At 44.6% G+C, this 27,483-nt stretch overlaps 2 protein-coding genes across 2 annotated transcripts in view; one reads left to right on the top strand and one right to left on the bottom strand.

Moving 5' to 3' along the window:
- Positions 1-8,898: 8,898 nt before the first annotated feature.
- LOC310806350 (D(1C) dopamine receptor) lies at positions 8,899-10,230 on the bottom strand (the record flags this gene model as incomplete). The annotated part of the gene is made up of 1 exon (XM_083672405.1): positions 8,899-10,230. One exon carries the CDS (start codon positions 10,228-10,230, stop codon positions 8,899-8,901), a length of 1,332 nt encoding a protein of 443 aa, XP_083528531.1.
- A 1,242-nt stretch (positions 10,231-11,472) lies between these two features.
- Positions 11,473-27,483, top strand: part of tbc1d12a (TBC1 domain family, member 12a) — a 16,532-nt gene continuing 521 nt past the window's right edge. The window contains exons 1-13 of the mRNA XM_083671483.1: positions 11,473-13,141; positions 18,562-18,685; positions 21,246-21,373; positions 21,921-22,003; positions 22,178-22,295; positions 22,896-23,002; positions 23,578-23,658; positions 23,926-24,020; positions 24,531-24,602; positions 25,110-25,238; positions 25,501-25,610; positions 26,009-26,267; positions 27,046-27,483. The exon at positions 27,046-27,483 is cut by the window's right edge and continues 521 nt beyond it. Coding sequence (XP_083527609.1) covers positions 11,736-13,141; positions 18,562-18,685; positions 21,246-21,373; positions 21,921-22,003; positions 22,178-22,295; positions 22,896-23,002; positions 23,578-23,658; positions 23,926-24,020; positions 24,531-24,602; positions 25,110-25,238; positions 25,501-25,610; positions 26,009-26,267; positions 27,046-27,114 — 2,781 coding nt within the window. The 5' untranslated portion in view covers positions 11,473-11,735 and the 3' untranslated portion in view covers positions 27,115-27,483. The remainder of the gene's footprint in view (positions 13,142-18,561; positions 18,686-21,245; positions 21,374-21,920; positions 22,004-22,177; positions 22,296-22,895; positions 23,003-23,577; positions 23,659-23,925; positions 24,021-24,530; positions 24,603-25,109; positions 25,239-25,500; positions 25,611-26,008; positions 26,268-27,045) is intronic.

Raw genomic sequence — 27,483 nt, 5'->3', positions numbered from 1 at the left:
CACGAAAATAGCATTAGGCCTGGGATTCTACTGTAGTTGCTCTTTAGTGCTTTCTAAGTGTGGCCCCCTTCAAATGAAACACAAATCCTGTCAATGTTTATTTTGGAAACCTGAACGAATCCTCGGTTCAGAAGAACTTGTCGTTGTGGGAGTCATCTTGCAATAACTGTGTTCTCTCTTCTGGGTGAGACGATTCAACGTAAGCATTTGTCGTATGATTCTAGCCTGCAAAATAAACACGTTCACGTTCGTCGTCCCCTTTTTCGGTGCATCCTTGATGGTGCAGGAGATTTGCTCAATTGTTGTTGAGAGATGTTCGCAATCAATGCTCTGTAGCCGGCCGCCCCTTACAGACACTATTGACTGTGATTAGAGGCTGATTGAGCCGCCAAACTGTGACCCATCGTCACCCCTCGGACCGTAATGACAAAGGGAATCTAATTGTACAGCCGAGGAGATGTGCCTCACGCAACAAAGTTACTATAGTGAATATTAATACAATGAGGATCGCCCTTAGCGCAAGTTTCCATGGCGACACTTGGTAATCAGGAGCGCTTCATTGAATTGAACGAGCGCCGACACAGACGCATTGACTGATGCTCCGATGCTGCCGTACTGTCCAAGAGCGCACAGATAATGTGTGTGTGTGTGTGTGTGTGTGTGTGTGTGTGTGTGTGTGTGTGTGTGTGTGTGTGTGTGTGTGTGTGTGTGTGTGTATGTGTGAGAGAGAGAGGGAGCGAGAGCAAGGGAGAGTGAGGAGGGAAAAGACAACAAGAGAGCGAAACCCTTTATGAAGTTTTTTTCTTTCAAACTTCACTTTCCTCTCAGTAGACCTGTGCCTAAGATAGCCTTTCACTGATTGACGACCTTGAAGACAGACCTAGTGTATACCAGGGGAGGCTGGTGAGAGTAGAAATCGGAGGACAGGCTCATTGTTATACATATAATGGATGAAGAATGATACCAAACACGTTTGATATTAGATTAGATTAGATTAGATTCAACTTTATTGTCATTGTGCAGAGTACAAGTACAGAGACAACGAAATGCAGTTAGCGTCTAACCAGAAGTGCAAAAAAGCAGAAAGTGCAATGAACAGTATATACAGGTAGTGCAGTATATGAGTAGTAGTAGTGCAGTATAGTATAAGTAGTGCAGTGTAAGCAATATATGAATAAGCAGTAGCATTATAAGCAGAATAAATAGGTTGCAGTATGAACAGTGTAGCAGCATATGAGCTGTATAGGTAATGCAGTCTAGCAATATATATGTATTATGTATATGATATCATTCCTCATTCCATTCCATGCATTACAATGAGCCCGTCCTCCGATTTCAACCTCCACCAGCCTTCCCTGGTGTGTACAGCAGTATCAATTGCATGCTTACACAGTCAAAATGTGGTATTGGTATATGTAGCAATAGCCTCCAAGGACATGAAAATGTGTCTACACTTCCATTGTTATGTGGTTTGGGCGGTTGGGTGTACCATGGCACTATCAACGAAAAACTGATTTGATGATTGTTTATTCACAACTGTCCTTCCTCATTCAGCCGAGACTCGTGGAGGTAGAAATCGGAGGACGGGCTCACTGTAATGCATGGAACCCATGGAATCAGGAATATTCCTCATTCCATGATATGCATTACAATGAGCCCGTCCTCCGATTTCTACCTCCACCAGCCTCCACTGATGCCGACTCATGCATGCCTCGACCTGTATGGGTTACCTGGTATTGATAGGGTCAAGGGTGTGCTGTGTTCATGGTCCAGCATGTGTTAACTTGTATGGTATATCACATAGTCTTGTGGCACATTTGCTTCTGCATTGTCTTGCTGCCTCAGTCTTTCTGATTGGCCAGCTTTCATCGCTTTCAGGTCTATTTCAAGTTCAGCTTGTGTTTACGTAACTTATTAACTTCCTGCACACAATTTAATTATTTTAATTATTTTATCATGTCAAGCCAAAACTGCTACTAAAGTAAAGAACTGTATAATCTGGGATATTATTATTATTATAATAATTATTATAATTATAATACTATTATTAGACTTATTGATATAAACTATGGGATAGATAATCCCCCACTATCTCCTGATCCCAGCAGACCCTCATGGCAAACAATTGTTAATTGCTATGGAAACAGACATAAGCAATCTGAATGGGACTGGGCTAATCAAGTGGCTAACAAGCCTCTGATTAATTGCCTTTGCAGGATGGTTACACAAAGTAAATGTCAAATGAGCGTATACTGGGTTTGGGGTTCTGGTTAGAGCTAGGATTATGGTTACAGCTAGGGTTAGGGTTAGGGCTTGGCCAAGGAATAGGGTTAGGGTTACAGTTAGGGTTAGGGCTAAGGTTAAGGCTTGGCCGAGGGTTAGGGCTTGGCTAAGGGTTAGGGTTAAGATCTGGGCTAGGAACAGGCCTAAGGTTAGGGCTAGTATAGTCAAATTGAAGACAATCAGGATATTTTAAGGTTGTTCTTGTTAAGAGTTAAACCGTCATTACAACCCTTTTGTAACAGGGTGGACTGCACTGCTTGGGTTTGTGTATGTTTTAAATGGAATTGAGCCGAAGACTGATTGTCTTTCTTAGTCTTAATTGATTGCAGGTATTGATTTCACTGCACACTAATCAGGAAGTAAATCCCTATTTTCATACCAAAACTCAATGGTGCAGGTAAGGGGGGGCAGGCTGTTATTAAATTAAATTAATGACCATGAACAACATAGTTGAGCTACAGTTTCTCAGTATGTGTAGTATCATGAAATGTGTGGCTTACTACATAGACTTTACTAAACAAGTAAGCTCTAAATAGTATGTAGTGATGAGCTTTCAGTCACAACCAGTCTGTGTTCAATCCAAAAAGAACCTCAGTGTATGTTACACTTCAATCAATAACATTGATACACAGCAACCTTTATAATGAAGGTAAATAATGTATGGGGTTGAGCCTCAAGCTCTCTGTTGACGCTCTTTGAACAAGGTGAGGGGAGGATGCCATTTTAGGAAATGAATTAAAATGCGGTAAATACGATTTCCATTTCCTTTACTCAAGAAATAATTGACTATTCCCAGCAGCAGCTCACTAAATCATTCAGCTCTTCAACCCACGGACAAATGTATCCAGCTTCTAAACACACTGTCATAAAAGACTTTGAGATTATGTCGGAGAAACTCTCCATCATTAATTCCCTCGTGGCTGTCATTGCCTCTCTCCTTTACTACGTGTGTGTGTGTGTGTGTGTGTGTGTGTGTGTGTGTGTGTGTGTATACTGTTAGAAAATATGTTGATATTCTACTCAACTACATGTAGCCGCAAGTCAAGGACCCCTCTTATGGCAATAGCTGGACTGATGGCTTCAATCATTAGAAAGCCAAAATAGACTGCAGATTAGATGAGATGGGCTAAGATGCCTCTCATGTTTATGATGGGCCATTTCAACCCTGGAACACATGTCTGAGAAACTCTCCATCATTAACTCCCTCCTGGCCATCATTGTCTCTCTGCTTTACTATGTGTGTGTGTGTGTGCGTGTGTGTGTGTGTGTGTGTGTGTACACGCATGCGTGCGTGAGTGCATGCATGTGTGTTTCTGTATAAATCTATTCTGCTATATTTCTGTATAAATCTATCTATATCTATTCTGCTTCTGTATAAATGGTGTTGGACTAAACTAACTAAACTGTAAAAAAATATATGCCATTTAGCTGACGCTTTTATCTAAAGCGACTTACATTGCAGTGAGTGCATCCATTTCAGTATATATGATCCCAGCAAGAATCAAACCCACAACCTAAGCGTTGTTAGCGCCATGCTCTACCAACTGAGCCACAGAGGACCACTGGCTGACCATTCTTTGGACTAGACATATTCCAACCATGTCTGTACACCTTCACATTTCTGAAAGACTGAACTAAATGGAAAAAAGACCAAATCGTCTCCTTTAGACTGTCATAAACGCTCTGAGTCATCTCTGTCCCAATCCTGTAAAGAGTAGGCAAATAACACCATCTCTATGCAGCACTGCATTACCACTGGCTGTATAATCAATACAAGCACTTTCAGAGCCATCCATTCCCTTGAGCTATCTCACTAAAGAACATAATTCAACAGACATTCCTTCAGCATGTTGCTTACCACAGCCAATGAGCCTTCGAAAGAATGAGCACTCAAGTGTATCTATCTCCTACATCCAGGGACGGACTTGGACAACAAAGCGGCCCTGGACTTTTAGCCAATGGCCCTGGAGTTTCAGCCAATGGGGGTTGTTTGTTTTCTTCCTTTCTCTTCTGTGCCTTGGGTATGAGAAGTCTGCTTTTTAAATAAAATTCATTAAAATTATAAGTATTATATTGTGAAAAAGTCTTGAAACTGAATCAAGAGAAGGGAGAGGGGGACAGAGAGAGAGAGAGAGAGAGAGAGAGAGATTGACCTGCTAACCCTGACTGTATAAAGGAGGGGCTAGTGTTGTTAAATATTCATGTTATTAAGTTATCAAGTTATATAAGTTAATCATCATTGAACTATTCAATTCTGAAAAGAAAGTAAATAGTACCTCTGGTGAACTGTAGCCTACATCTTCGTTGTAACAGCAGACCAGGGCATCAAACAACATTTCTCGTTCTATTCCATGCATAATAATGAGCCCGTCCTCCACTGCTGCAGACATGTTGTTGCTCAGGACTCTCATCTTACAGTTGGCTGCCTGAATCAATTGAATGTTTCTTTTCAGGGAATGAAAGTATGGGATATTTTACCAGTTGGTTTCATGTTTTATCTTTACTTTTGTCCGCTAACTATTTATGTGTGTCTACTGAACAATTCCGCTTCTGCATGCACCCATCTCATTTCAATCACCCAGAAGAATAGTGGATTAAATATTACGTCGGTCACTCAGTCCGTCATCAAATGGCAACTGATAAAAAGTGGAACAAATTAGTCAGAAAGCTTGACTGCAGCCGTGGGGAAGACTGAACGCTACTGGTGTGGGAGGATAATGTCATATCCATATGCTAAAATACCACCAGGGATACCATGACGTACACCGTCAACAGCTGTAGCTTTTCTTGTGCAAATCCAGAAAGGCACTCAGAGATCGCCCCCCTGTAAGCCCTTTGGCTGACTCTGTGTCTGTGAAACACACCTGTGTCCTCACACACCTGCAGCTTAGTTCAGCAGGTCCCTACCTCTCCCTCGATGTCCCTGGGGCTGCGGGATTCTCTCTGTATCAGCCCTTTGTCTTTTGAAGATGAAAAGGAAGGGGGTGTGACTTAGTGGAACACACTCTGTTACATCTACAGTCGTATCTTTAAAGTAGAGGGTTGGGAGTCATGTTCATTTCTGTCTGTACAAAGTCACTGTATAAAAAGGTACTGTCATTTAAGTTGCATACATTCATGTGTGTTTCTAGTGTATGGTCAATGGCCTGGAGGTCAAATCAGACACTTTTAGATGTTGTATTAACTTCATGTTTCAAGGCTCATTTTGAGACACTTTCTTGAACCTTTTGATTTCAACCAAATCCTTTTTTTAGCAGAGGTAGAACATATACACGATATTGTTCTGTTTTTACCAACTTTAGCAGAAAGTATAATATTATTACATAGATAGAGGTGATTGGATTCATCAGAATGACATGCAATTATCTCTATCGCTCTCTCTCTCTCTCTCTCTATATATATATATATATATATATATATATACAGTGGGGGAAATAATTATTTGATCCCCTGCTGATTTTATTAGTTTGCCCAATTACAAAGAAATGAGCGGTCTATAATTTTTATGGTACTTTTATTTTAACAAATAGAGACAGAATATCAACAAAGAAGTCCAGAAAAAAACACATTATATAAAGTTATAAATTCATTTGCATTTGATCGAAGGAAATAAGTATTTGATCCCCAAGCAAAACATGACTTAGTACTTGGTGGATAAACCCTTGCTGTCAAGCACAGAAGTCAGACGTTTCTTATAGTTGGTCACCAGGTTTGCACACATCTCAGGAGGGATTTTGGTCCACTCCTCTTTACAGATCCTCTCCAAATCCTGAAGGTTTCAAGGCTTTTGCTTGGCAACTCGAAGCTTCAGCTCCCTCCACAAATTTTCGATAGGATTAAGGTCTGGAGACTAGCTAGGCCACTCCATGACCTTAGTGTGCTTCTTCTTGAGCCACTCCTTTGTTGCCTTGGCTGCATGTTTTGGGTCATTGTCATGCTGGAAGACCCATCCACGACCCATCCTCAGTGCTTTGGCTGAGGGAAGGAGGTTCTCGTCCAAGATTTTATGGTACATGGCCCCGTCCATTGGCCCCTCAATGCAGTGAAGTCGTCCTGTACCCTTAGCAGAGAAACAACCCCAAAGCATAATGTTTCCACCTCCGTGTTTGACGGTGGGGATGGTGTTCTTGGGATTGTAGCATTCAGCATTTCTCTCCCTCCAAACACGAAGAGTCGAATTTATGCCAAAGAGTTCAATTTTGGTCTCATCTGACCACATCACCTTCTCCCAAGCCTTCTCTGAATCATTTAGGTGTTCATTGGCAAACTTCAGATGGGCCTGTACATGTGCCTTCTTGAGCAGGGGGACCTTGCGGGCACTGCAGGATTTCAATCCGTTACAGTGTAGTGTGTTACCAATGGTTTTCTTGGTGACTGTGGTCCCAGCTGCCTTGAGATCATTACCGAGCTCCTCCCGTGTAGTTCTGGGCTGATCCCTCACCCTTCTCATGATCATCCTTACCCCACGAGGCAAGATCTTGCATGGAGCTCCAGGCCGAGGGCGATTGATGGTTATTTTGTATTTCTTCCATTTTCTAATAATTGCACCAACAGTTGTCTCCTTCTCACCAAGATTCTTGCTGATGATCTTGTAGCCCATTCCAGCCTTGTGCAGGTCTACAACTCTTACCCTGATGTCCTTTGAATGTTCTTTGGTCTTGCCCATGGTGGTGGAGAGGTTGGAATGGAAGAGATTGATTCTATTGACAGGTGTCTTTTATACCCATAACAAGCAGAGATTAGGTGTACTTTTCCTAAAGTGACAGGACTAATCTGTGTGCCTCATGGGCATATAACCGGTCTGTATGAGCCAGAATTCTTGCTGGTTTGTAGGGGATCAAATACTTATTTCCTTCGATCAAATGCAAATGAATTTATAACTTTATATAATGTGTTTTTTCTGGACTTCTTTGTTGATATTCTGTCTCTATTTGTTAAACTAAAAGTACCATAAAAATTATAGACCGCTCATTTCTTTGTAATCGGGCAAACTAACAAAATCAGCAGGGGATCAAATAATTATTTCCCCCACTGTATATATATATATATTGGTTATAATCTATATATATATATATACTGTATCACTGTATCTCTCTCTCTCTAGCTCTCTCTCTATATGTATATATATATATATATATATATATATATATACATATATATATATATATATATATAGATCATAACCAATATATATATATATATATATATATACATATAGAGAGAGAGCTAGAGAGAGAGAGATACAGTGATACAGTATATATATATATATATATATATATATATATATATATATATATATATATATTGGTTATGATCTATATATATATATATATATATATATATATATATATATATATACACTGTATCACTGTATCTCTCTCTATATATATATATGTATATAGATATAGATATAGATATAGATATATAGATATATACATATATACATATACATATACATATAGAGATATAGAGATATATAGAGAGAGCTAGAGAGAGAGAGAGAGATACAGTGATACAGTATATATAGATCAGTGATTACAGCCTACATGCAGATTCACACTGGGACTAAGCCTTTACAAAAAAAATTATTCACTCACTGTACCGTGAGTCACTTTGTATAAAAGCGTCTGCTAAATGGCATATATTATGCAGAACAGGAGAATTTCATGTGCTGTGGATGAAGCAGTGGCATTTATTTAATGAGAAAAAACATAACAATGTAGCACTTGTGGTACTCAAATAGTTCTTCTCAAGTTTTATTCATTCACAAATGGTTTAATAAAAGGCTTACTAGTGAATCTCAGGACAATTTCTACAGCTGTCATACAAGAGGAATTGATTGCAGACCGTTGTCCTCTAATTATGAACCATCTCAATGTAGCTTCCAGAATTATTTGTTAGCCAAAACAGCTTATAAATGAATAGATTCCACTAATGGTGATTGCTCCATGCGAGGGTTATACAGAAACACAACAGGCCTACAGTACATCCATTTCTTTGGCATTGGAATAATAAATACTCTCAAAATGAAATGGAATTACAATCATGTCACAAAACACAAAACAGTATAACCTTGGAAAAAGCGTATTCATTCTAGAATAAAAACAGTCTGCAATATCATTGAAATAATGAATTATACCCCTTGGTTATGATCAATTAGAAACCCTAGTAAGGGCAGTAGTGCTGTCTCACCGTATAACTAACACAATAGGTTGACTACTGTGACTAGGACTACTCCATTGTTTATGTTTTTGATGCATCAGAGACTGTTGTATAGCTTTAAATCATCTTTATGGAATTTCATCCATTGAGCACTACATGTATCTGTCATAGAATTTTCTGGAATCTGAATAAATAAATTTGTCCCATTACGTTGAAATGTGTGTAGTGGCAAAACGATCTTGTAGTGGCAAAACGATGTATCAAGGCATATCACTAATACAATAACTACCCTATATGAATTACATGTACGGAGAAGGAAATGGATTAGGCTACTATATTAGAAGATGTATGTGAAAGAGTGAATGCACTTGCGCATTCAATACAAGTAACTCACTAAATAAATTAAAGACAAATTATGAATCAGTCAAATATAAGAGTTAAAAGTGCAACATTCTATTCATGGATTTGACCAGGGATCGAGTCGCATTCCATAGCTCCCGCAGAGGTAAATGGCGTTATGGTATCCAGTGAAATTTCCCCGTCACACTCAAATTGGGCAATGGCGGGCAGCAACAGGTTCTTATGGTTGCGGGATGTGTCTGATATAAGAGAAACTTTGTCAAACGGTGGGTTTATGTCCTCCCCACATCCCGCAACTGCGTAAGGATGCTGGACAGCAACCAAGACCTGGACGTCTTTTTGGAGAGTAGTGTCGTGGTGGTAGGACACCAATTCGTTGCTAAAATTAACAGCCTCCACCGTTGAGCTTGAGCAAATTTTATTACAGCCTAGGATAGTTATAAAGGCCTTTCTGAAATCCGCATTAAATGCGTAAATGACGGGGTTTAGCGAGGAATTAGCCCAACCAAACCAAACGAAAATGGTAAACGTGGTGTCACTTACGCACGGAGGATCACAGAAAGGCACCATGCAGTTTAAGACAAAAAAGGGAAGCCAGCAACATACAAAAACTCCCATTATAATAGAGAGCGTCTTAAGAACTTTGGTTTCTTTTTTAAAAGATGTTTTCAACGAATTTTCGTGTGCGCAGACGTTTGGGTGGTGGTTATGTTGCGCTTGTTCTACAGCTCTTTCCAATGAGGATATCCTCCGTATCTGTTTTTGCGCAATACGGTAAATCCTAGTGTAAGTGGCAATCATAATGACCACTGGGATGTAGAAACTGATCAGTGAGGATGAAATGGCATACGTCTTGTTCAAGTTCGCTTTGCAGTTGTCTGTGTGGTTGGTGAAGTTCGCAGCCAACGATTCCTCCTCAGCCTTGTGCCAATTCAGTTGCACAGGTATGAAGGAGATGAGAATCGACAGTGTCCACGCCACTCCAATCATGATAAATGCAAGTCTATGGGTCATTTTCCGTTCATATTTAAAAGGACTTGCTATAGCCCAGTATCTATCCACGCTTATGATACAGAGGTTAAGAATAGATGCTGTCGAACACATAATGTCAAAAGCTATCCAGATACCACAAAACCTTCCGAACAGCCAGGTACCGGTCACCTCCGAGATAGCCTCCCAGGGCATCACGAGGACGGCGACGAAGAGGTCGGACACCGCAAGAGAAATCACGAAAAAGTTCGTTACCTTGGACCGAAGATGCCTGAATTTAACGACAGCGACACACACGAGCGTGTTCCCCAGTAGGGTCGAAACAATGAGAAGAAACAAAACGCATCCAGTAAGCCCGCGCAGCCCGTTCCCGCCTGCCTCCTCATCTGTGCCGTCCGACCGAACTTGCGTGTCATTTGCTGTAGAGTTTTCCATTTGCAGTTTTCGGTCTTTGATTGACAACAACCCTCCAATTTAACATCAAACCCCTTCATATATTCTCACCATGTTGTTTCTATATTCACCACTGGACTGCGGTGCAAGTCAACTGTTACAGAAACGGTCCAAAACGGCCCCTCGATTCGCTCTCTTGTGATAGGCTATGACTCATAGCAGGTGAGCCGAACTAGACTTCAGTCTGGTGAGGTCGATAGTTTCCGCTCCACTTCAGTGGTCAGACCTGGATCGAAGTAGTCTATTTAAAAAGACGGTATTTTCAATTAGCCTAAAGGATTTCGAATTTGCTTGCTCTATTTTGAAATAGTTTTCTATAGTTTTCTCAATTTTCAGTAACAATCAGGATGGATGTTGGTCTTGAAAAAGTCACATTTTTCATCATTGTATAGAAAATGTGTAGATAGTACACTTTAAAAACATGAGGGTTTAAACAAAGCTTGTCTGACATTGAACAGTGATCTGGCACTCAAACCTTTTTGGCTTGATTATTAACTTTGATATCAACAGTATTGACATATCAAGTTTAAATGGATTGATATAAAAAATAAATAATTTTGATATCAAAGTTTATAATATGCATATCAATCAAAATAAAGGTATTTTAAGTTGATCATTTTATAACATATCATGATCATTTTGTTTATGTCATAGGCCTACTTCTTTAATGTGACATAACGTCTAGTTGTTGATCTCAAAGACATATCTATGATATCAAATTAAAATGCAGGATATGAACGTTAAAACACACACGCACACACACACGAACACGCACGAACACTCCAGATCGAGAATGGTGGGACTGATACAGACAGTCAAATTGAATTGCACGCGCACTAGTATTTATCATCAGAATAAAATACATGTTACATCCCACAACATGAAGAAACGACGGACAGTGGTCCTCTGTGGCTCAGTTGGTAGAGCATGGCGCTAACAACGCTTAGGTTGTGGGTTTGATTCCTGCTGGGACCAGATATACTGAAATGTATGCACTGTAAGACGCTTTGGATAAAAGCGTCAGCTAAATGGCATATATTACAGAACATTTGCCTACACAAATAACCAACCGTGCAAGATGACCGTCTCTCAATGCAATGACACGTTCTCAACAGTAGATGTCACTACAAGGCCAACATTTGGCTTTTGGGCCCAGAGAGTTGGAGAGGAGAGTTGGGGGAAAAAGACATGACGTCAGAAACATTTCAAAATGGCTCCTAGCCATGGAAAAGTGTTGCTGCATTTTAAGGGATATATATACTGTATCTCCCACGTCTAGTATAGTCCTGGTTAAACCATTGAAACTGGTTTGAATACATTCTAGCTAGTGTTTTTGAGGGTCTGGAAGAGTGAGCTTCAGACTAAAATGGTAGCAAACGCATTCAAAGAACAACGAGAACTGGGGAGAGCTCCGCCGGAGGTGGCAGATCGCTGCGGGATTTTCTGTGCGGAGCTGCTGTAAGCTAGCTTCGCAGACTGTGAATGAAATGGAAACAACGGAACATGGAGGTTCGGTTCTTGCCTTGCCCGTCGATGTCAACGAAAACGAAGAGTCAGGTAAATCGTACGGTTCACAGATCGACCGCGGTATAACCAAGTCTCGCCCTTTGGAAGACAACCTCAGCCAAGTATGCCCGGCGGATGAGGGTCAAACGGGGAAGGGTTATGTTTATATAGCCAGCAATGGGAGGAATGTAAACGTAGACTGTTCCGTGTTACCATCACAGCACGTTCGAGTTGGGAACCAAATAATGCTGGATCTGGTGGCAGAGTGTCTTCCCAATCGGATGAAGGATGGCTGTGTCATTTCAGACCTATGCAGCGACCACAGACTCAATGGATTTACTGAGTCATCGGTTGAGCTAATGGTCGGGTCGGACGCCGTCGGAGGGGGGAGCGGGGGGATCCGTTCCTGCTCAGACACAGCTGCGAGCGCCTACAGACAAGAGGAGGGGAACGGAATGTTACTGCAGCTGGGTCGAGTTTCAGACAGAAGCGAACGCCACGATTGTGCGGAGGAGACCCTAGATTCCTGCTCGGGTAAACCGGACGACGGTTATTCACAAGAGGAGCCCAGACCAAAGCCTGTCAAAGCGTCGCTTTCGCAGTTTTCATGCACGGTCAAGCATCAGCGGAATTGCACTTGCACGTCCTCGACTGGTTCGGATATTAACATGACTAACGGGGACATGGACAGTCTGTCAAATGATGAGACAGACGATGTGGACACTTGTTATTGCAGCCATTTAGACACAGCCGACGCACTGCCATGCCAAGTACTTGGCAGCCCTATCAAGGACGGGAAAGTGGCAAACGGTGGCTTACATATTGTCAACAAGAAAGAAACGCGTGACTTTATAAATACGACCGAAAATTCAACGAATGTTCCGTTTGATGTCGTGCACGCTTCGGATCGGCAGTTCATAAACATCCGGTCTTCGCCTGAGTCATGTGATGCCAGTAGCGGGGGGCAGAGCGGTGGCGGCCTGGGTGAAGCCTCACCGACTGTGGCTCCCCCCGAGGGCGATTGCTCCGAACCCACCAGTGCCAAACTCCCATCTCCATGCCCGTCGACACTCTCCATAAACACCAGCGACAGTCCAAACACGGAGTCCAGCACTAGAGAGGACTCGAGTGAGTCCAGTCTTGCTACTAGGCCCCTTACCCTCAGGACTAACCCACATATCGCAGTGTCTCTCAGCTGTGATGCCACCCCTCTCAACCCGGAGGATGGGGACTTGTTTTTCGGGGCGGAGGAGTGCACCGACACTTTTGAGCTCAGTCGTCGTCGAAGTGCCCCAGACAAACTTCCTGACGGGTCGGCGGTTCTGTCCGATCCGTCAGATCAGAGGTTGATCACCAAGAAGTTCGGAATAACTGAGTTTTTCACCAGGTAAACTGAACATATCCAAACAAACAATCAAACGCCTGCCAATGTTTTGAAGACCCTCACGTTGAATTCCCCTAGCGAGCCTGGGTTGTTGTGAGTTAATAGCTTGGATATTAGTCATGCCCCAGTTAGTGTCATAGTAAGGGATATGGTAGGGCTCAATGAGCAATTACTTAGTTCATCTCCCCCTCAGGGGTTTGACTTTTGATTTCATCCACAGTGTCATTTACAATGATTACTGAGATGCATGATCTGTTTCCAGCAGCTCATTTTGTCCATAGAGTCCATGACACATGACTAGCTGAGCCTCTGCAGTGTAGTGAATGTCATGGTGCTGTTTAATGGGGAGGGCTGTTTGCATTGCAAGTCAGAGAAAGCACTCTGGTTCCTGTTTTACACTCTCTGGTCCGCCTACTGTTCCCGGTTGGCTGCTAGTGCAGGCTTGACAGGTGGCTGTGTGTGTGTGTGTGTGTGTGTGTGTGTGTGTGTGTGTGTGTGTGTGTGGGGGGGGGGGGGGGGGTACTTGGCATGCTAGCTAATTGATTTAGCCTACGTCATCCTGTGGTTAATAACTCCAGAGTGACAGGTTGATTGAACATGAGACAGCTGGCTATTTGCTTTGTTTTGTTTTGTTCAGAAAGGCTGATTTAAATAGAACCAACGTAGGAGGAAGAGTGTTTTCGATGGCTAGCTATGAATTCTGCGCATGACACAAATGAGAGGATTTTCCTCTTTAGCCTAGGTCAAGAAAGGTTCCCTTTTGCAAATTGATTTATCCTAGCTGTCCCTTCTAGTGAATTAGGAGAGGCTAACCTCCCAAAGTGGATTGGAGATTTTTAATCTCTAGTACCTTTCCCCCCTACCTTGGTGTATTAGTTCCTAATCGTTTGTTTTACTGTCTGTGCTTTAAGTTTTTATTGCTTTACCTGTATTTATTATTATTATACTGTGGATGTTATCTCCATGGATGTAAAGTGTCTTTGAGTACTGAGAAAAGCGCTAGGCGATACAAAATAAATGCATTATTATTATTGTTTGTGACATTATGGAATGGATCTAGTGTGCATAGCCAGGCTACAACACTAGTGAGTGTAGTGGCTGTTTCATACATTACTGATATGTATTTATTTCGTAGCCTACTAGGCAAACTGTCTTGACACAATTTCAACAGTTTTTTGAACGTCAATTGCCTAACCAGTTAAAGCCAGGTAGCGACAATTTTTATATCAGCTAGATATTGTCTTTTACTGTCACTCCCACCTCCCCTCTCCCCCTCTCTTTCACTCCCACCTCCCTTCCCCCCCTGTCCCCCCAACTCGGATGTAATTGGAACAGAGTCAGTGCGCTCGTCGTCCATTTCAGATCATTGATTTGTATTCGCTGCGGCCGAGGCCTAGCCTAAATTCTATGCTGTCAGTCAGTATGAAACTAGGTCCACCCAAAAAATGCAACACTTGGCTACATGTAGCAGGTTCAAGCAGCATAGTCGAGGTTAATTTCACACGTCTCTATTAAAACAGCAACAAAAATAGTTTTACCATGCTCAAATGCAAAGGAACAGGCCATGAGGCTGTTTTGCCGGGCTGAATGCAGGCCCTCATGAACTGCATCCTCCCCTGGCAGGTTTCCAGCCTAGAGCCTGCAGAGGGTGTCAACATGGCAGGTGTGGGCAAGTTTAATTAGAGAGGGATGCATCTGGCAGATGCTGTTGGGAGTGTTGTCGTCGTGACCGGAGTCTGTGCAGCTCTGATAGATGTTTTATTCATGGAGAGAGAGAGGGCTACCTTGCCTTTGGAGAAGAGCTCCGTACATCAGATCAGTGTTTGATACCATTCCTCATTCCATTCCATGCGTTACAATGAGCCCGTCCTCCGATTTCTACCTCCACCAGCTTCCCCTCTGGCATGCATAGTGGCTAGCCTACTAGCTAATAATCCTAGCTAATCTACTCACTCACAGCCACTGCTGTTGCTGCTGTACTGGTGAGTGGAATGTCTTCCTTTTCAGATCAGTCTTATTATGGCTTAAAAGCTCTTTTGATCACTGCACTCAGGGTGCATAGCCCTGACCTGAAAAAGACCTCTTCATTGTAGTGTTGTGTAGTGTGTAGCTCCACACACACACACACACACACGAATTACACAAAATAAAGTGCTATATTATTGACAATAATGTCATTGCCACAAACCAATTCACCCATCAACAGCCCCCCAACCCCCGCACCCAACCATGACTAAGCCCCCCCCCTGTGGCTGTCATTATCCAGCCGGACTCACGCAGAGAATGACTTCCTCTCAGGCTTCCATGTCTTCTCCCTGGACCTCCTCAAGGTCCTCCTCTTGAACATCAGATTCGGAGGCCTCATCTTCACTATCACTTTCCAACCTTGTTGAGGATGGCTCGTTGTCAGGCTCAAAAAGCCTCAAATTTGCCCGGTTGGCAACCAATTTTTCAACCCTTGTATTGGTCAGCCTGTTGCGTGCTTTGGTGTGTGTATTCCCAAACAAGGACCAGTTGCGCTCTGAGGCGGCAGATGTTGGTGGGAAAGAGCCTCAGATCCACAAAGTCCCTTCCACCAGGTGGCTGATGAGATATGTTGGCACGACTGCCATATTGCCCAAAGCCCTTGCTTGGAAGTGTACTTCGCCAGGCAGCCAAGAACCTTACCCTCATCCATGCCAAGGTGGCGAGACACGGTAGTGATGACGCCATAGGCCTTGTTGATCTCTGCACCAGACAGGATGCTCTTGCCACCATACTTGGGATCCAACATGTACGCTGCAGCCTGTGTGGGCTTCAGGCAGAAGTCTTCACGCTTTTTGATGTATTTCAGAACTGCAGTTTCTTCTACTTAGAGCAACAGTGAAGTGACTGGATGGCATTGTCTCCCTCAATCGGAGCAATGGCTACTGCTATAGGTTTCAGGAGTTTCAGGCTGCTTACCACTCTCTCCCAAAATACATCATCCAGGAGGATCCTCTTGATGGGGCTGTCCATATCGGCAGACTGTGATATGGCCATTTCTTGGAGAGACTTCTTCCTCTCCAGGAGACTGTCAAACATGATGACGACACCACCCCAACGGGTGTTGCTGGGTGGCTTCAATGTGGTGCTCTTATTCTTCTCACTTGGCTTGGTGAGGTAGATTCCTGGTATAACTTGATGACCCTTCACATACCTAACCATTTCCTTGGCTCTCTTGTAGAGTGTATCCATTGTGTATCAGTGCCATGGTGTCCTTGAGGAGCAGATTCAATGCATGAGCAGCACAGCCAATGGGTGTGATGTGAGGGTAGGACTCCTCCACTTTAGACCAAGCAGCCTTCATGTTCGCCGCATTGTCTGTCACCAGTGCCAAATACCTTCTGTGGTCCAAGGTCATTGATGACTGCCTTCAGCTCATCTGCAATGTAGAGACCGGTGTGTCTGTTGTCCCTTGTGTCTGTGCTCTTGTAGAATACCGGTTGAGGGGTGGAGATAATGTAGTTAATTATTCCTTGCCCATGAACATCCGACTACCCTTCAGAAATGATTGCAATACAGTCTGCTTTCTCTGATTTGCTTGTCCTTCGCTTGAACTCTGTTGAACTGCTTCCAGCAAATAAGTAGATAAACCATGTCTGGTTGGAGGGGTGTATGGGAACATTAAAAAATCTTTTCCAATACACATTGCCTGTGAGCATCAGAGGTGACCCAGTTGCATACACAGCTCGAGCAAGACATTCATCAGCATTTCTCTGACTACATTCCTCCATTGAGTCAAAAAAACTTTTGATTCCAGGAGGACTATGAGCTGTTGCTATTGATAAGGTGTCTGATTCATCATTTTCACCTCGAATAGAAGTAGAGGGACTTTTGTCAGAGGTTGCTTGTTGTGAGCGCTGAGGGAACTTTATGCACTTGGCCAGATGATTCTGCATCTTTGTTGCATTTTTCACATGATTTGGCACAGTATTTGCAAATGTACCCAGCTTTTCTTTCGACATTAGCTGCAGTGAAACATCTCGACACATCAGACAGTGCCCGTGGCATTTCCCTGTAAAGATTCGAAAGAAATGAGTAAAAAAACAAACAAATACAATTCCATGTACAGATAAATAGTGAAGCAGTAAGATTAAACAACTCCTTTGTAAGATAAATGTTTTAAAATTAAACATGTATGGAAACAGGTGAATTAACACTCCTCACTTAGCAGGCTCAAGCAAGCTAAAACTCACATGGTAGCAAAAACTAACAAGCAGAAATTGTTAACAAGTTAGAAATGATTTAAACACACTTTGCTGTAGGCTACTATTTACTAGTTAACAAAAAAAAAATCATGTATGTCATATAAAATATATTCACCCCACCCAGTATTGTAATCAAAACCTGTAGTCGTCTCAACAGCGCAGTGAACAGAAAGCCTGTAGTCCTTGGCTCAGACAGTGTAGTCGTGTGGGCTCTATAGCATCTCATTAGTGTGCGAGATCTTGAGAATCAGTTGTACATGTGAGGGAAGAGTGCACTGTGCATGCAGAGGGTTGCAATTCCATTGAATCGGGGATAGTTCAACCAAAATACACCACAAGACCTAGAATTGCCTTATGTGTATCCCACAAAAAAGATTTACTGTTATCAGCTCATTTCTTTTTTTAGGAATTTAAGCACAATTCCTGGGCTTAAACTTCCCATTGGAATTTTTCCGGAGAAGTTTCCGACCCTTTGCAACCCTAGTTGCTGCCTAAGCTAGTTTGCGTCATTGAAGAAAATGGAAGAAAACCTGAAGGAACCTGTTTTTGGAGCTCTGCCAAAGCAATGTATTTGATTGGTTGTGGCGTGTCGCAAGGTGTCACTCATTTCAAACGGGTCTCCACCCCTTTGTGTCGCTACTTTCTGCAAAGGATTTCCCCAGGTTTTCTGAACTAAGAAAGCCTGGTCTCAACAAGGTTAAGGTCAGGCTAGTACTGTATTGATCAATAGAGAGGTTACTTTCCTCGATTGCTCTGTAGAGTAGTCTTATACAGGCCTTCCATAGCAAACACAGACCTTGGGGTATATGAGAATGGGAGAGATGTTTACTTTGCTGAAATGTCTCAGAACCAGTGAAGTACAAACAATCCTGGCCTTACCGTTCCACTCCCCCGCCCCAGACAGGCACAAGACAATATTTTCTCTCATATCCCTCTCTGCGGCCTCACCGACGGCCCAACGCCTTCCTCATCTACCCAGGTGAGGAATACAAAGGTGTGTGTGTGTGTGTGTGTGTGTGTGTGTGTGTGTCCGTCCCCTTCCTTGATCCTCCTCTTTGATCCCCCCCCTTTTCACGATGCACTTCTCCCCTCTCTCCAGTTGCCCACTTTTCTCTCTCTCTCTCTCTCTTTCTCTCCTTCCTTTCCTCGTTTAATTTTCACCCCTCTCTCTCTCTCTCTTCCTCTACCCTCCAGGAGCCTATTTTCTAGGAAGCCCAAAGAGCCCAAGCCACCTTCCCAGAGTGCACCGGGGTGGAAGTTGTTTGGGAAGAGCCCCTCGAGGGAGAACGCTGCTAAAGACTCTGAGCCCATCCAGCAGGTTAGCTCTCTCCTCACCCAACCATGACCCCCCAGGAGTCCTGCCCACGCATACTGAGAAACCATGCACTTAAAAGGGATTGTTGCTTTTCCAGTTTCCAAGTTCCCCCGAAAGGCTTCTCAGCACAATGATCATCTGTGAGGCCATTAGACGGAAAATGAAAGTCTATGGACAAAAGAGGATCTTTAGTGCAACAAAGCTTTCGGGGAAACTCCCGGAGGTTGCCCCCCCACCCCCTTTGTCAGTAGAACTGGCGTTGTTGTTGTCAACTCACAATAAGGGCATGGGAGGAACATGTTTACTTCCCAGTATTGTGCTGCTACTGGTGGTGATGGTGGAAGTGGGGGTAGGAGCAACAGGTGTGTGTGAGTGTGAGTGAGTGTGCGTGCGTGTGCGTGCGTGACAGAGAGAGTGTGCATGCGTGTGTATAATTGGTTTATCCATGGGGGGGTGCCGATTGCAGCTGAGGACTCAGCTGGCGGCTCTGTACCCTCCTCCACGCCTCCCCCATCACTTCCCAATCCCCACTTCTGCATGCATGGCTGTGTGTCAGCTGGTAGGGTCTGTGCCAGCCCATCTGCCCACTGGCCCTCTCCCTCTGTCTGTTGTTGACGATGGGCACGGTTTCACTGTGGAGGTTAGAATTCCTGCCATGCACACCACAGGTGGTACTTCCTCTAAGGACACACATGCGTACACACACACACACACACTCTCACGCGCACACACACAGAGGATCTCTGTGTCAGTGTGATTTCATGTAGCAGTCAACTGAGGTTGAATGCTACAATTCAAGGCTCAATGATGAACAACCATTTGGGCCAGTGGCAGTATCAGACATGGACAAAATGGGTTTTTATTTGTGTTCCATCAGGAAGATAACCCAGACACTCTTTTGCCTGTGACAACACCCAGCCTCTTAACTCCAGGGGTACGGACGCGATGCGTTTTCTTTGAATAAGTCACATTACGGTTAATTTTATGCTTTGTCGATCGACACTTCCGACAACTGTTAATCGGCAGAAAGACTAGTCAACACACTTTTGAGTGTCCCGAGGGGTGTCACAACTTTTTTACGACACTGACGCTGTCATGGATTGTCTCGCGACGATAATCAATCCACACATATTAAAAACGCATAAATGAACCTTTACTCTCCCCATGTGTTGTTCATGGAACGACTGTGTACAGCTGAGACCAACGCTTCCACCCAAAGATCATCATGTGACCACCACCACCACCATTACTGCAGCATGATTGGTCATTCACTTCACTCACTGTGGTGGCTGTAAGGGCCCAATCCTGAACATCACAGATGAACTAACTCCATTGGGCCCTGCAGGCAGTGAGAGAGAACCCCAGCTCATCCAGACTAACCTCCTGAGAGAGAAAACTGTTGTCCTGTAGCTGACCTCGGTCTATGAATGAGGTTTTTATTGGACACAAACACACAATCTCTCTCTCTCTCTCTCTCTCTCTCTTTGTTTGGGTTGAGCAGCAGTAGAAGTGGTCTTCTATACTCTGTAGCGCAGAACAAGTCATCTATTGACACAGAAGGAGCGGGGGGCACAGTGTAGGCTCCACTGACATCCCTTTCATACATCATATGATATCACAAATAACGTTTATTTATCGTATGTACAGGATACAGCAGTAAACAGTACAATGAAATACTTTGGACGAGCGACGTCTCAACAGAGCAGTGAAATATAAGGATAGGAATCAAATATAAGAGCACTGTAATAACAATAACAATATACAATCAATCATGCTAACAGTGAGACAATACGTGTAGCATCCATCCATAGATGATCTCTCTATTATTGATTTGGAGGATGGAAAATACAGCTACGTTTTTCAGCACGTTGACTGACATGAATTATATGAACACACGTTCATTAGTTGGTTGTGTATATACAAGAAATGCCAGGTATATTACATTCCATCTGACTCCTACTCACCAAATAAACACTACTCACCAAATAAACAAATCATGTCAATTCATGATTTATACATCAATAATGTCATTCATTGAAAAAGCCCTCCTGTTTCCTCTTGGCCGTAGTGCCTCTGCATCAGGCCGACCAGCTGGTGCACATTCACCACCAGTAAGGACCTAAGAACCAGGGGAGGCTGGCGGAGGTAGAAATCGGAGGACAGGCTACCATTCCTTATTCCATTCCATGCGTTACGATGAGCCTGTCCTCCCGATTTCTGCCTCCTCTGCTAAAAACAGTGTTTGTCCCTCCTCTGTTTGGAAAAAGTGTGCAGAACACCGAACTAGTGGCCTCAAGATTCAGTTCTAAAACTCAATAAACCCGCAGGTTGAATGTATTATTTTGTATTATTTATTTTACTATTATCTCTCTATAAAAATGGTTGTGGTATTGAAGTTGATGAAATCATGAGTCTGTCTGTTTATCACTGTATTGCATTCTATTTCACCTGCAACCCATAAGAAACATTTATTATTATTATTATTATTTTTTTTTTTACTTGTAATTTGTCCATCCATACTCCTTTAACACCTGTCGCTTGTCCCTGTCCTGTGTGGGTTTAGGAGGACCAGACGACAGGGGGGACGTCAGCAGCCTCCGGCCCCCAGGCCCACCTCTCTGCAGGGCGGAGGAAGAACCTGGAGTTTGAGCCTCTGTCCACCACAGCTCTCATACTAGAGGACAGGCCAGCGTGAGTGTCACCAACTCCATATCCCAGAGTGCACTGCTTCGGTTTTGTGCACAGGCAGGGGCAACAGAGCCCCAACAGGCCAGCTTGGCGTGTTATACACTACATGTCCCAGAGTGCAGTGCGTCTGTTTTATTTACAGCACCAGGTAGGCAGCTTGAGTGTCCACTAACTACATGTCCCAGAGTGCAGTGTGCCTGTTTCATTTACAGTGCCAGGCAGCTTGACTTGGATTGTTTATGTAAACTACCACCAGAGCCCTCATACAGTACAGGGAAGGGGAAGGGCCATTTCCTGGCTGGAATGCATTCACGTTACCTAATCACAGCGCAAGCTGTACATAATAATTGTTACCTCATCACAATGCTCCAACAAGCACGAAAACGCCACACCCTAGTTTGGTTGAGCTGCAGGCTGGCGGGTGAGACTTAAAAGATAGGACACTCTCGCTCTGATGCGAATGACGTACTTAAGCAACGTTTGGGCAGCAAGCTGCCTTCTTCAGGGTTTCAGTGATGCCCAGTGCTAATCCATGTGTCCCTCTGACCAGGAGCCTTCCTGCCAAGTCAGTGGAGGAGGCCCTGCGCCACCGACAGGAGTACGACGAGATGGTGGCAGGGGCTAAGAGGAGAGGTACTATATGGAGCTATACACACACACACACACACACACACTCTTTCTCACTCACTCACTATCTTACACACACACAGTCACAGTCTCACACACACACACACACACTTACACATACTTTCGCAGGCACACGCACAGACACACCCAACGCCTTTCCCTCCCCTGTCTCTCTGCCAGAGATGAAGGAGGCCCAGAGGAAGAAGAGGCAGATGAAGGAGAGGTACAAGCAGGAGGAGAGCATCGCTAACGCCATGGTGATCTGGAACACCGAGATCCTGCCCAACTGGGAGAACTTGTGAGTACCCCCTTCCAGATCCCCCACAGAGTATATGGAGTATACCTACGCACATCTGGCTGCTGTGGACTATGACTCAGTTGGACTGAAGGGGGCTCGTTATGCGTACACCAGGGGAGGCTGATGGAGGTAGAAATCGGAGGACGGGCTCATTGGAATGCATTCTGTACTCCCCTGCTGTACAGAATACTGTAGTTCAAGCACTTGGAGGTCGGTCTGAATAAAATTCATAATTTAAATGTATTGACTATTAAGACCAATACCCATGAACTCTTTGCAAGTTATCAAGCAAAGCAGGGCTCACATCTTCAACTTCTCCAACTCTTTTCCCAACCTTTTTAACGATTGACACAGTTTCTATCCGATCTTGGATCGGGTCTGGGTCCGTTTGGATCAGAACCAATGAATGTAGTCTTCTGTATGGGCGTATCTGAGCAGGTGATATCTAATCGTGAACCTGCACATACCACCTATCTAGCATGAGGTCACTGAGAGGGGTGCAAAAATGACCACATTCCAACAGTTGATTTGATGGATTGTATGGCTAATAAAACATTGTTTGTTTGTTTGTTTGTTTGTTTGTTTGTTGTCCTGTGGCAGGCGTAACACGCGGCGGGTCAGAGATCTGTGGTGGCAGGGTCTACCCCCCAGCGTCAGGGGCAAGGTCTGGAGCCTGGCCATCGGCAACGAGCTCAACATCACCCCCGGTAGGTAGCACTGCTTAAAGGGTTGGTTCACCCCATCCCCCCCCCCCCCCCAAAAAAACAATCATAATTTCATACTCACATACCTTGTCTGTTGACCCAGTGGTGACACCATCTGTGAAACTAAGCCGGTCATTCACTTTTAGAAACACAACTGGACGGAGCATGCTCTGAGCTCATGGGGGTAAGCGAAATTGGAGCGAGAGCAAAGGTCAGCACTCTGACCTCAAGAAAAATCCAATTTGCTCCAATCAAAAATCCAATCTGCAGACAGAATACGCCAGCTCAGCCTCCGACCCATAGTTACCACAGCCGTCAGCAAACACAGTGTTATTAAACTGCTCCAATTATCCTGACAGCTTCAGGCCTTTACTGCCTACACAACCTGTCAGGTAACCACAGCGACTTGGAAGAGGAGGGAAACATTCAGCCAATGGCAACGGACGAATAACGTTGCTGTATTGTTCAAGTGACCGCGTCTCCGCGTCTCGCCTCCGTCAGAGAATCGTCACGGCGAGCCAGGGTAGTCTGTTCGTCTAGGAAACAACGTCACGTCTTTCTGTCTCTTCTGTTTGCAGAGTTGTACGAGATCTTTCTGTCCAGAGCCAAGGAGAGGTGGAAGAGCTTCAGCGAGACCAGCTCGGAGAACGAGACAGAGGGTGGGTACCATGGCAACACGAAAATAATCTGTTGTCAGAGCAGGAACAGAATCTTTACATCACCTCGAGACACACACACACACACACACACACACAGAGAAACAGACCTTTTGAGCTTCGTTTACCACCCTGAAGGTGTACAAACACGGTTCTACTGGGTTGTTTCTCTCAGCTGTATTAGAAACAAGTGAATGCCGTTGGCCTTGGCGGTTGGCTGTGGGAGTTGTGTTTTTTTTTCGAATGTTATTTCTTTGTTTTTCATGTCAGACTGCGGCGCGTCGCTGGCGGACAGAGAGTCCAGTCTGGACCTGATAAAGCTGGACATCTCCAGAACGTTCCCTTCTCTGTTTATATTCCAGAAGGTACGTTTCTCGTCTGTCATCCCTCCTCTCATCCTTTCATCAGCCTTCCACAGGACCAGCGGCCTGTTCCCTTCACTGTGTGCTTGTCTCCTCTGCCTACGCGTCAATAGTCACTACTGTTGTGGCGGTGGACATTTTGGATGTTTTTTCTAGTCTTGTGTGTTGTGTGTGTGTGTGTGTGTGCGCATTGTCTTTTCATCTCCATGTCATTGGCCGGTCTGCTGGTGTTGTGGTCCTCTGTGGCTCAGTTGGTAGAGCATGGCGCTAACAACGTTTAGGTTGTGGGTTTGATTCCCGCTGGGACCATACATACTGAAATGGATGCACTCACTGCAATGTAAGTCGCTTTGGATAAAAGCGTCAGCTAAATGGCATAAATTATATATATATTGTAGTGTGTTACGCTGCAGTGCCTTTTCTCAGTGTTGCTGTCTCTATACCATACGTAACATACCTCTCTCTCTCTCTCTCTCTCTCTCTCTCTCTCTCTCTCTCTCTCTCTCTCTCCAGGGCGGGCCCTATCATGACCTCTTACACAGCGTCCTGGGGGCGTACACCTGTTACAGGCCAGATGTGGGCTATGTGAGTATCAAACACGTTAACTCTGACCCCTGACCTGAGTGAAGCTGCTCCGCCTGTCGTCCCGTTCCCAGACGCTTCCGCCCAAATGCGCGAAAGGATCTGGTGGACCAACGCGTCAAACTTGGCCTTCATTAAGCCAATAGAAAGAGCGTCGAAAACAGACGGTGGCATAGCCGTTGGCTTTACTTTGCCTCAATCATCACCCGCAGCAGTTTCTGATTCAGAGCTACGCCTCGCAGCCGTGGGATGAGCTTAAAGTCAAATAATAACAAATATTTTATTCAGTAAATTCACTCCAAATAAGGCCAGGTTTGAGTCGTTATTCCAGGGTTATATGAGCCATGCACAATAGCCTGGGGACGAGGTTGCTCTGCCTGTTATCATGGGTGTGGTGGTGTTGAACAGGACCTGATCCCAGAGCTGTGTGAGGTTGCTCTGCCTGTTATCATGGGTGTGGTGGTGTTGAACAGGACCTCATCCCAGAGCTGTGTTCCCCGTGTGTCCCAGGTCCAGGGGATGTCCTTTATCGCCGCTGTGCTGATCCTGAACCTGGAGGTAGCAGACGCCTTCATCGCCTTCGCCAACCTGCTCAACAAACCCTGTCAGATGGCCTTCTTCAGAGTGGACCATGACCTGGTACTGGAAGACAAGCATACACGTGCATACACGCACCCACGCACACACTCACACTCCCTGTTCAAATGTCTCGAGTGTCTGATAATTGTGTACGTATTCACCTCATGGTTTCGGTGTCCAGTGACCGAGCACAGTCGAGTTTTGAACCTTTCATTGTTTTTATCACGTTTTGTTTTTTAAAATGGAACATTTCTGCATAGTCCCGATCCCCTTAAGACAATATTCCAACGGGTTCCTCTGACCCTGTCTCCTTGTTCTTCAGATGTTGAAATACTTTGCTGCTTTCGAGGTGTTCTTTGAGGAGAACCTCCCCAGGCTGTTCAATCACTTCCAGATGAACAACCTGACCCCTGACCTCTACCTTATCGACTGGTGAGTGTGCTGTCGGGGAGTATGAGACTTGTCGCTGAGAGAAATGACAACTGGCACTGTGTTTAAGACGCACGGTTTCGCTGCTTGCATTGAACACACTGTAAGTCCCAGTGATGTGCTCTGTTATGGATTACTGCGGTTACGTGGTGACCAGTTACAGTTGGTGACAGTTGGCCCAGAATTTGTTCTTCCTTTCCTCCCTCTCTCTCTAACGCACTCTCTCTCTCCCTCCTAATAATCCTTCTCTCTCTCTCCCTCTCCCCCCCTCCCAATTGTCCTTCTCTCTCTCCCTCCTAATAATCCTTCTCCCTCTCTCTCTCTCTCCCTCTCCCTCTCTCCCCCTCCCAATCGTCCTTCTCTCTCTCTCTCTCTCTCTCTCTCTCTCTCTCTCTCTGCAGGATCTTCACCCTGTACAGTAAGTCCCTGCCGTTGGACGTGGCGTGCCGCGTGTGGGACGTGTTCTGCCGGGACGGCGAGGAGTGTCTGTTCCGGACGGGCCTGGGCATCCTGAGGCTCTACCAGGAGGTTCTGCTCCAGATGGACTTCATCCACATAGCCCAGTTCCTGACCCGCCTGCCCGACGACATGGCCCCCGACACGCTCTTCAGCTGCATCGCCGCCACCTGCATGGTCAGCAGCAACCGCAAGTGGGCTCAGGTGGGTTTGGACCCGGCGCCTCGCTGGGACCAGGGGGGGCTCTGTATGTTGGGTGGAAGAGACAGTATGTAACAGAAGGAACCCTTACCTCATATCCCTACCTGTCCGATGGTGTTAGCTCAGTGATTTAATACTTGTCCAATGATGTTAGCTGAGTGATTAATATCTGTCCATTGGTGTTAGATTAGTGATTAAGACCTGTCTGATGGGGTTAGGTTAGTTATTTATATCTGTCCGATGGATTAGCGATTCCTCCAAGGAAGGATGGGAGGATGTGTGTTTGATACCGTTCGTGCATTACAATGAGCCCGACCTCCGATTTCTACCTCCACCAGCCTCCACTGGTCTAAGTCCTCCATGGTTAGTCATTCATGTGAGACAGGACACTGATTGAGGATAATGATCGGCCCAGGACTAGGGTGGATGATCAGAACATGATGAGGGAATACCTGGATTGTTGTTATTATCGTCATCATCCAGCGGTTGTGTTCTCTTTTCTTTTTTTCTCTCTCTGAGTTTCTGTGTCAATAGTGCCACCTACTGGACAACTGTAGAATAACACAACTGCAAGAAAAATATGCACTTCAGTACAGAAAGCAGCTGTCCACACCAGGGTAGGCTGGTGGAGGTAGAAATCGGAGGCTCACGTTTGTTTGATTCCATTCCACGCATTACAATGAGCCTGTCCTCTGATTTCTGCCTCCACTGGTCACCCACAGAGGGTGAATTTTGTATTTGTGAGTCGATGAGTAAGATTTGTTTTATTTATTTCCTTTAGGTCTTCTCTGCTTTGAAGGATGGGAATAAGGAAATGGACAAGAACAACAGTCCAGCTCTCAGAAGCTAATGGTTTACACACACACACACACACACACACACACACGCACACACACACACACAGAGGAGCAGACATGAGTGATTCCCCTTGCATATGAAATGGACTTGTACCAAACAGGAGGAGACACTACAGGGGTACAGTCGTAACTAAAGATGGCGTCAGCAGTTACTTACCGCTGTGTGAATGTCAGTGCAGTAGAGAAGCATCTGTGGATGATGAAAACCAGATGTGTCGCTCGGCTGAGGTAAATAGACTTCAGGCCTGGGAAGATGTTCATGTCGTCCGTATTGAGTCACTTGGTAGGAGGAGTTCCCCCCCAGCTCCAGACAACACTCCATTGGTTTGCTTTCACAACACATTTTTTTGTATCTGCAATGT

The sequence above is a fragment of the Argentina silus genome, assembly GCF_951799395.1.
Source record: "Argentina silus genome assembly, chromosome: 6".
NCBI lineage: Eukaryota > Metazoa > Chordata > Actinopteri > Argentiniformes > Argentinidae > Argentina > Argentina silus.
Note: the sequence above shows the minus strand (reverse complement) of the source record. Positions and strands in the feature narration are given on the sequence as shown.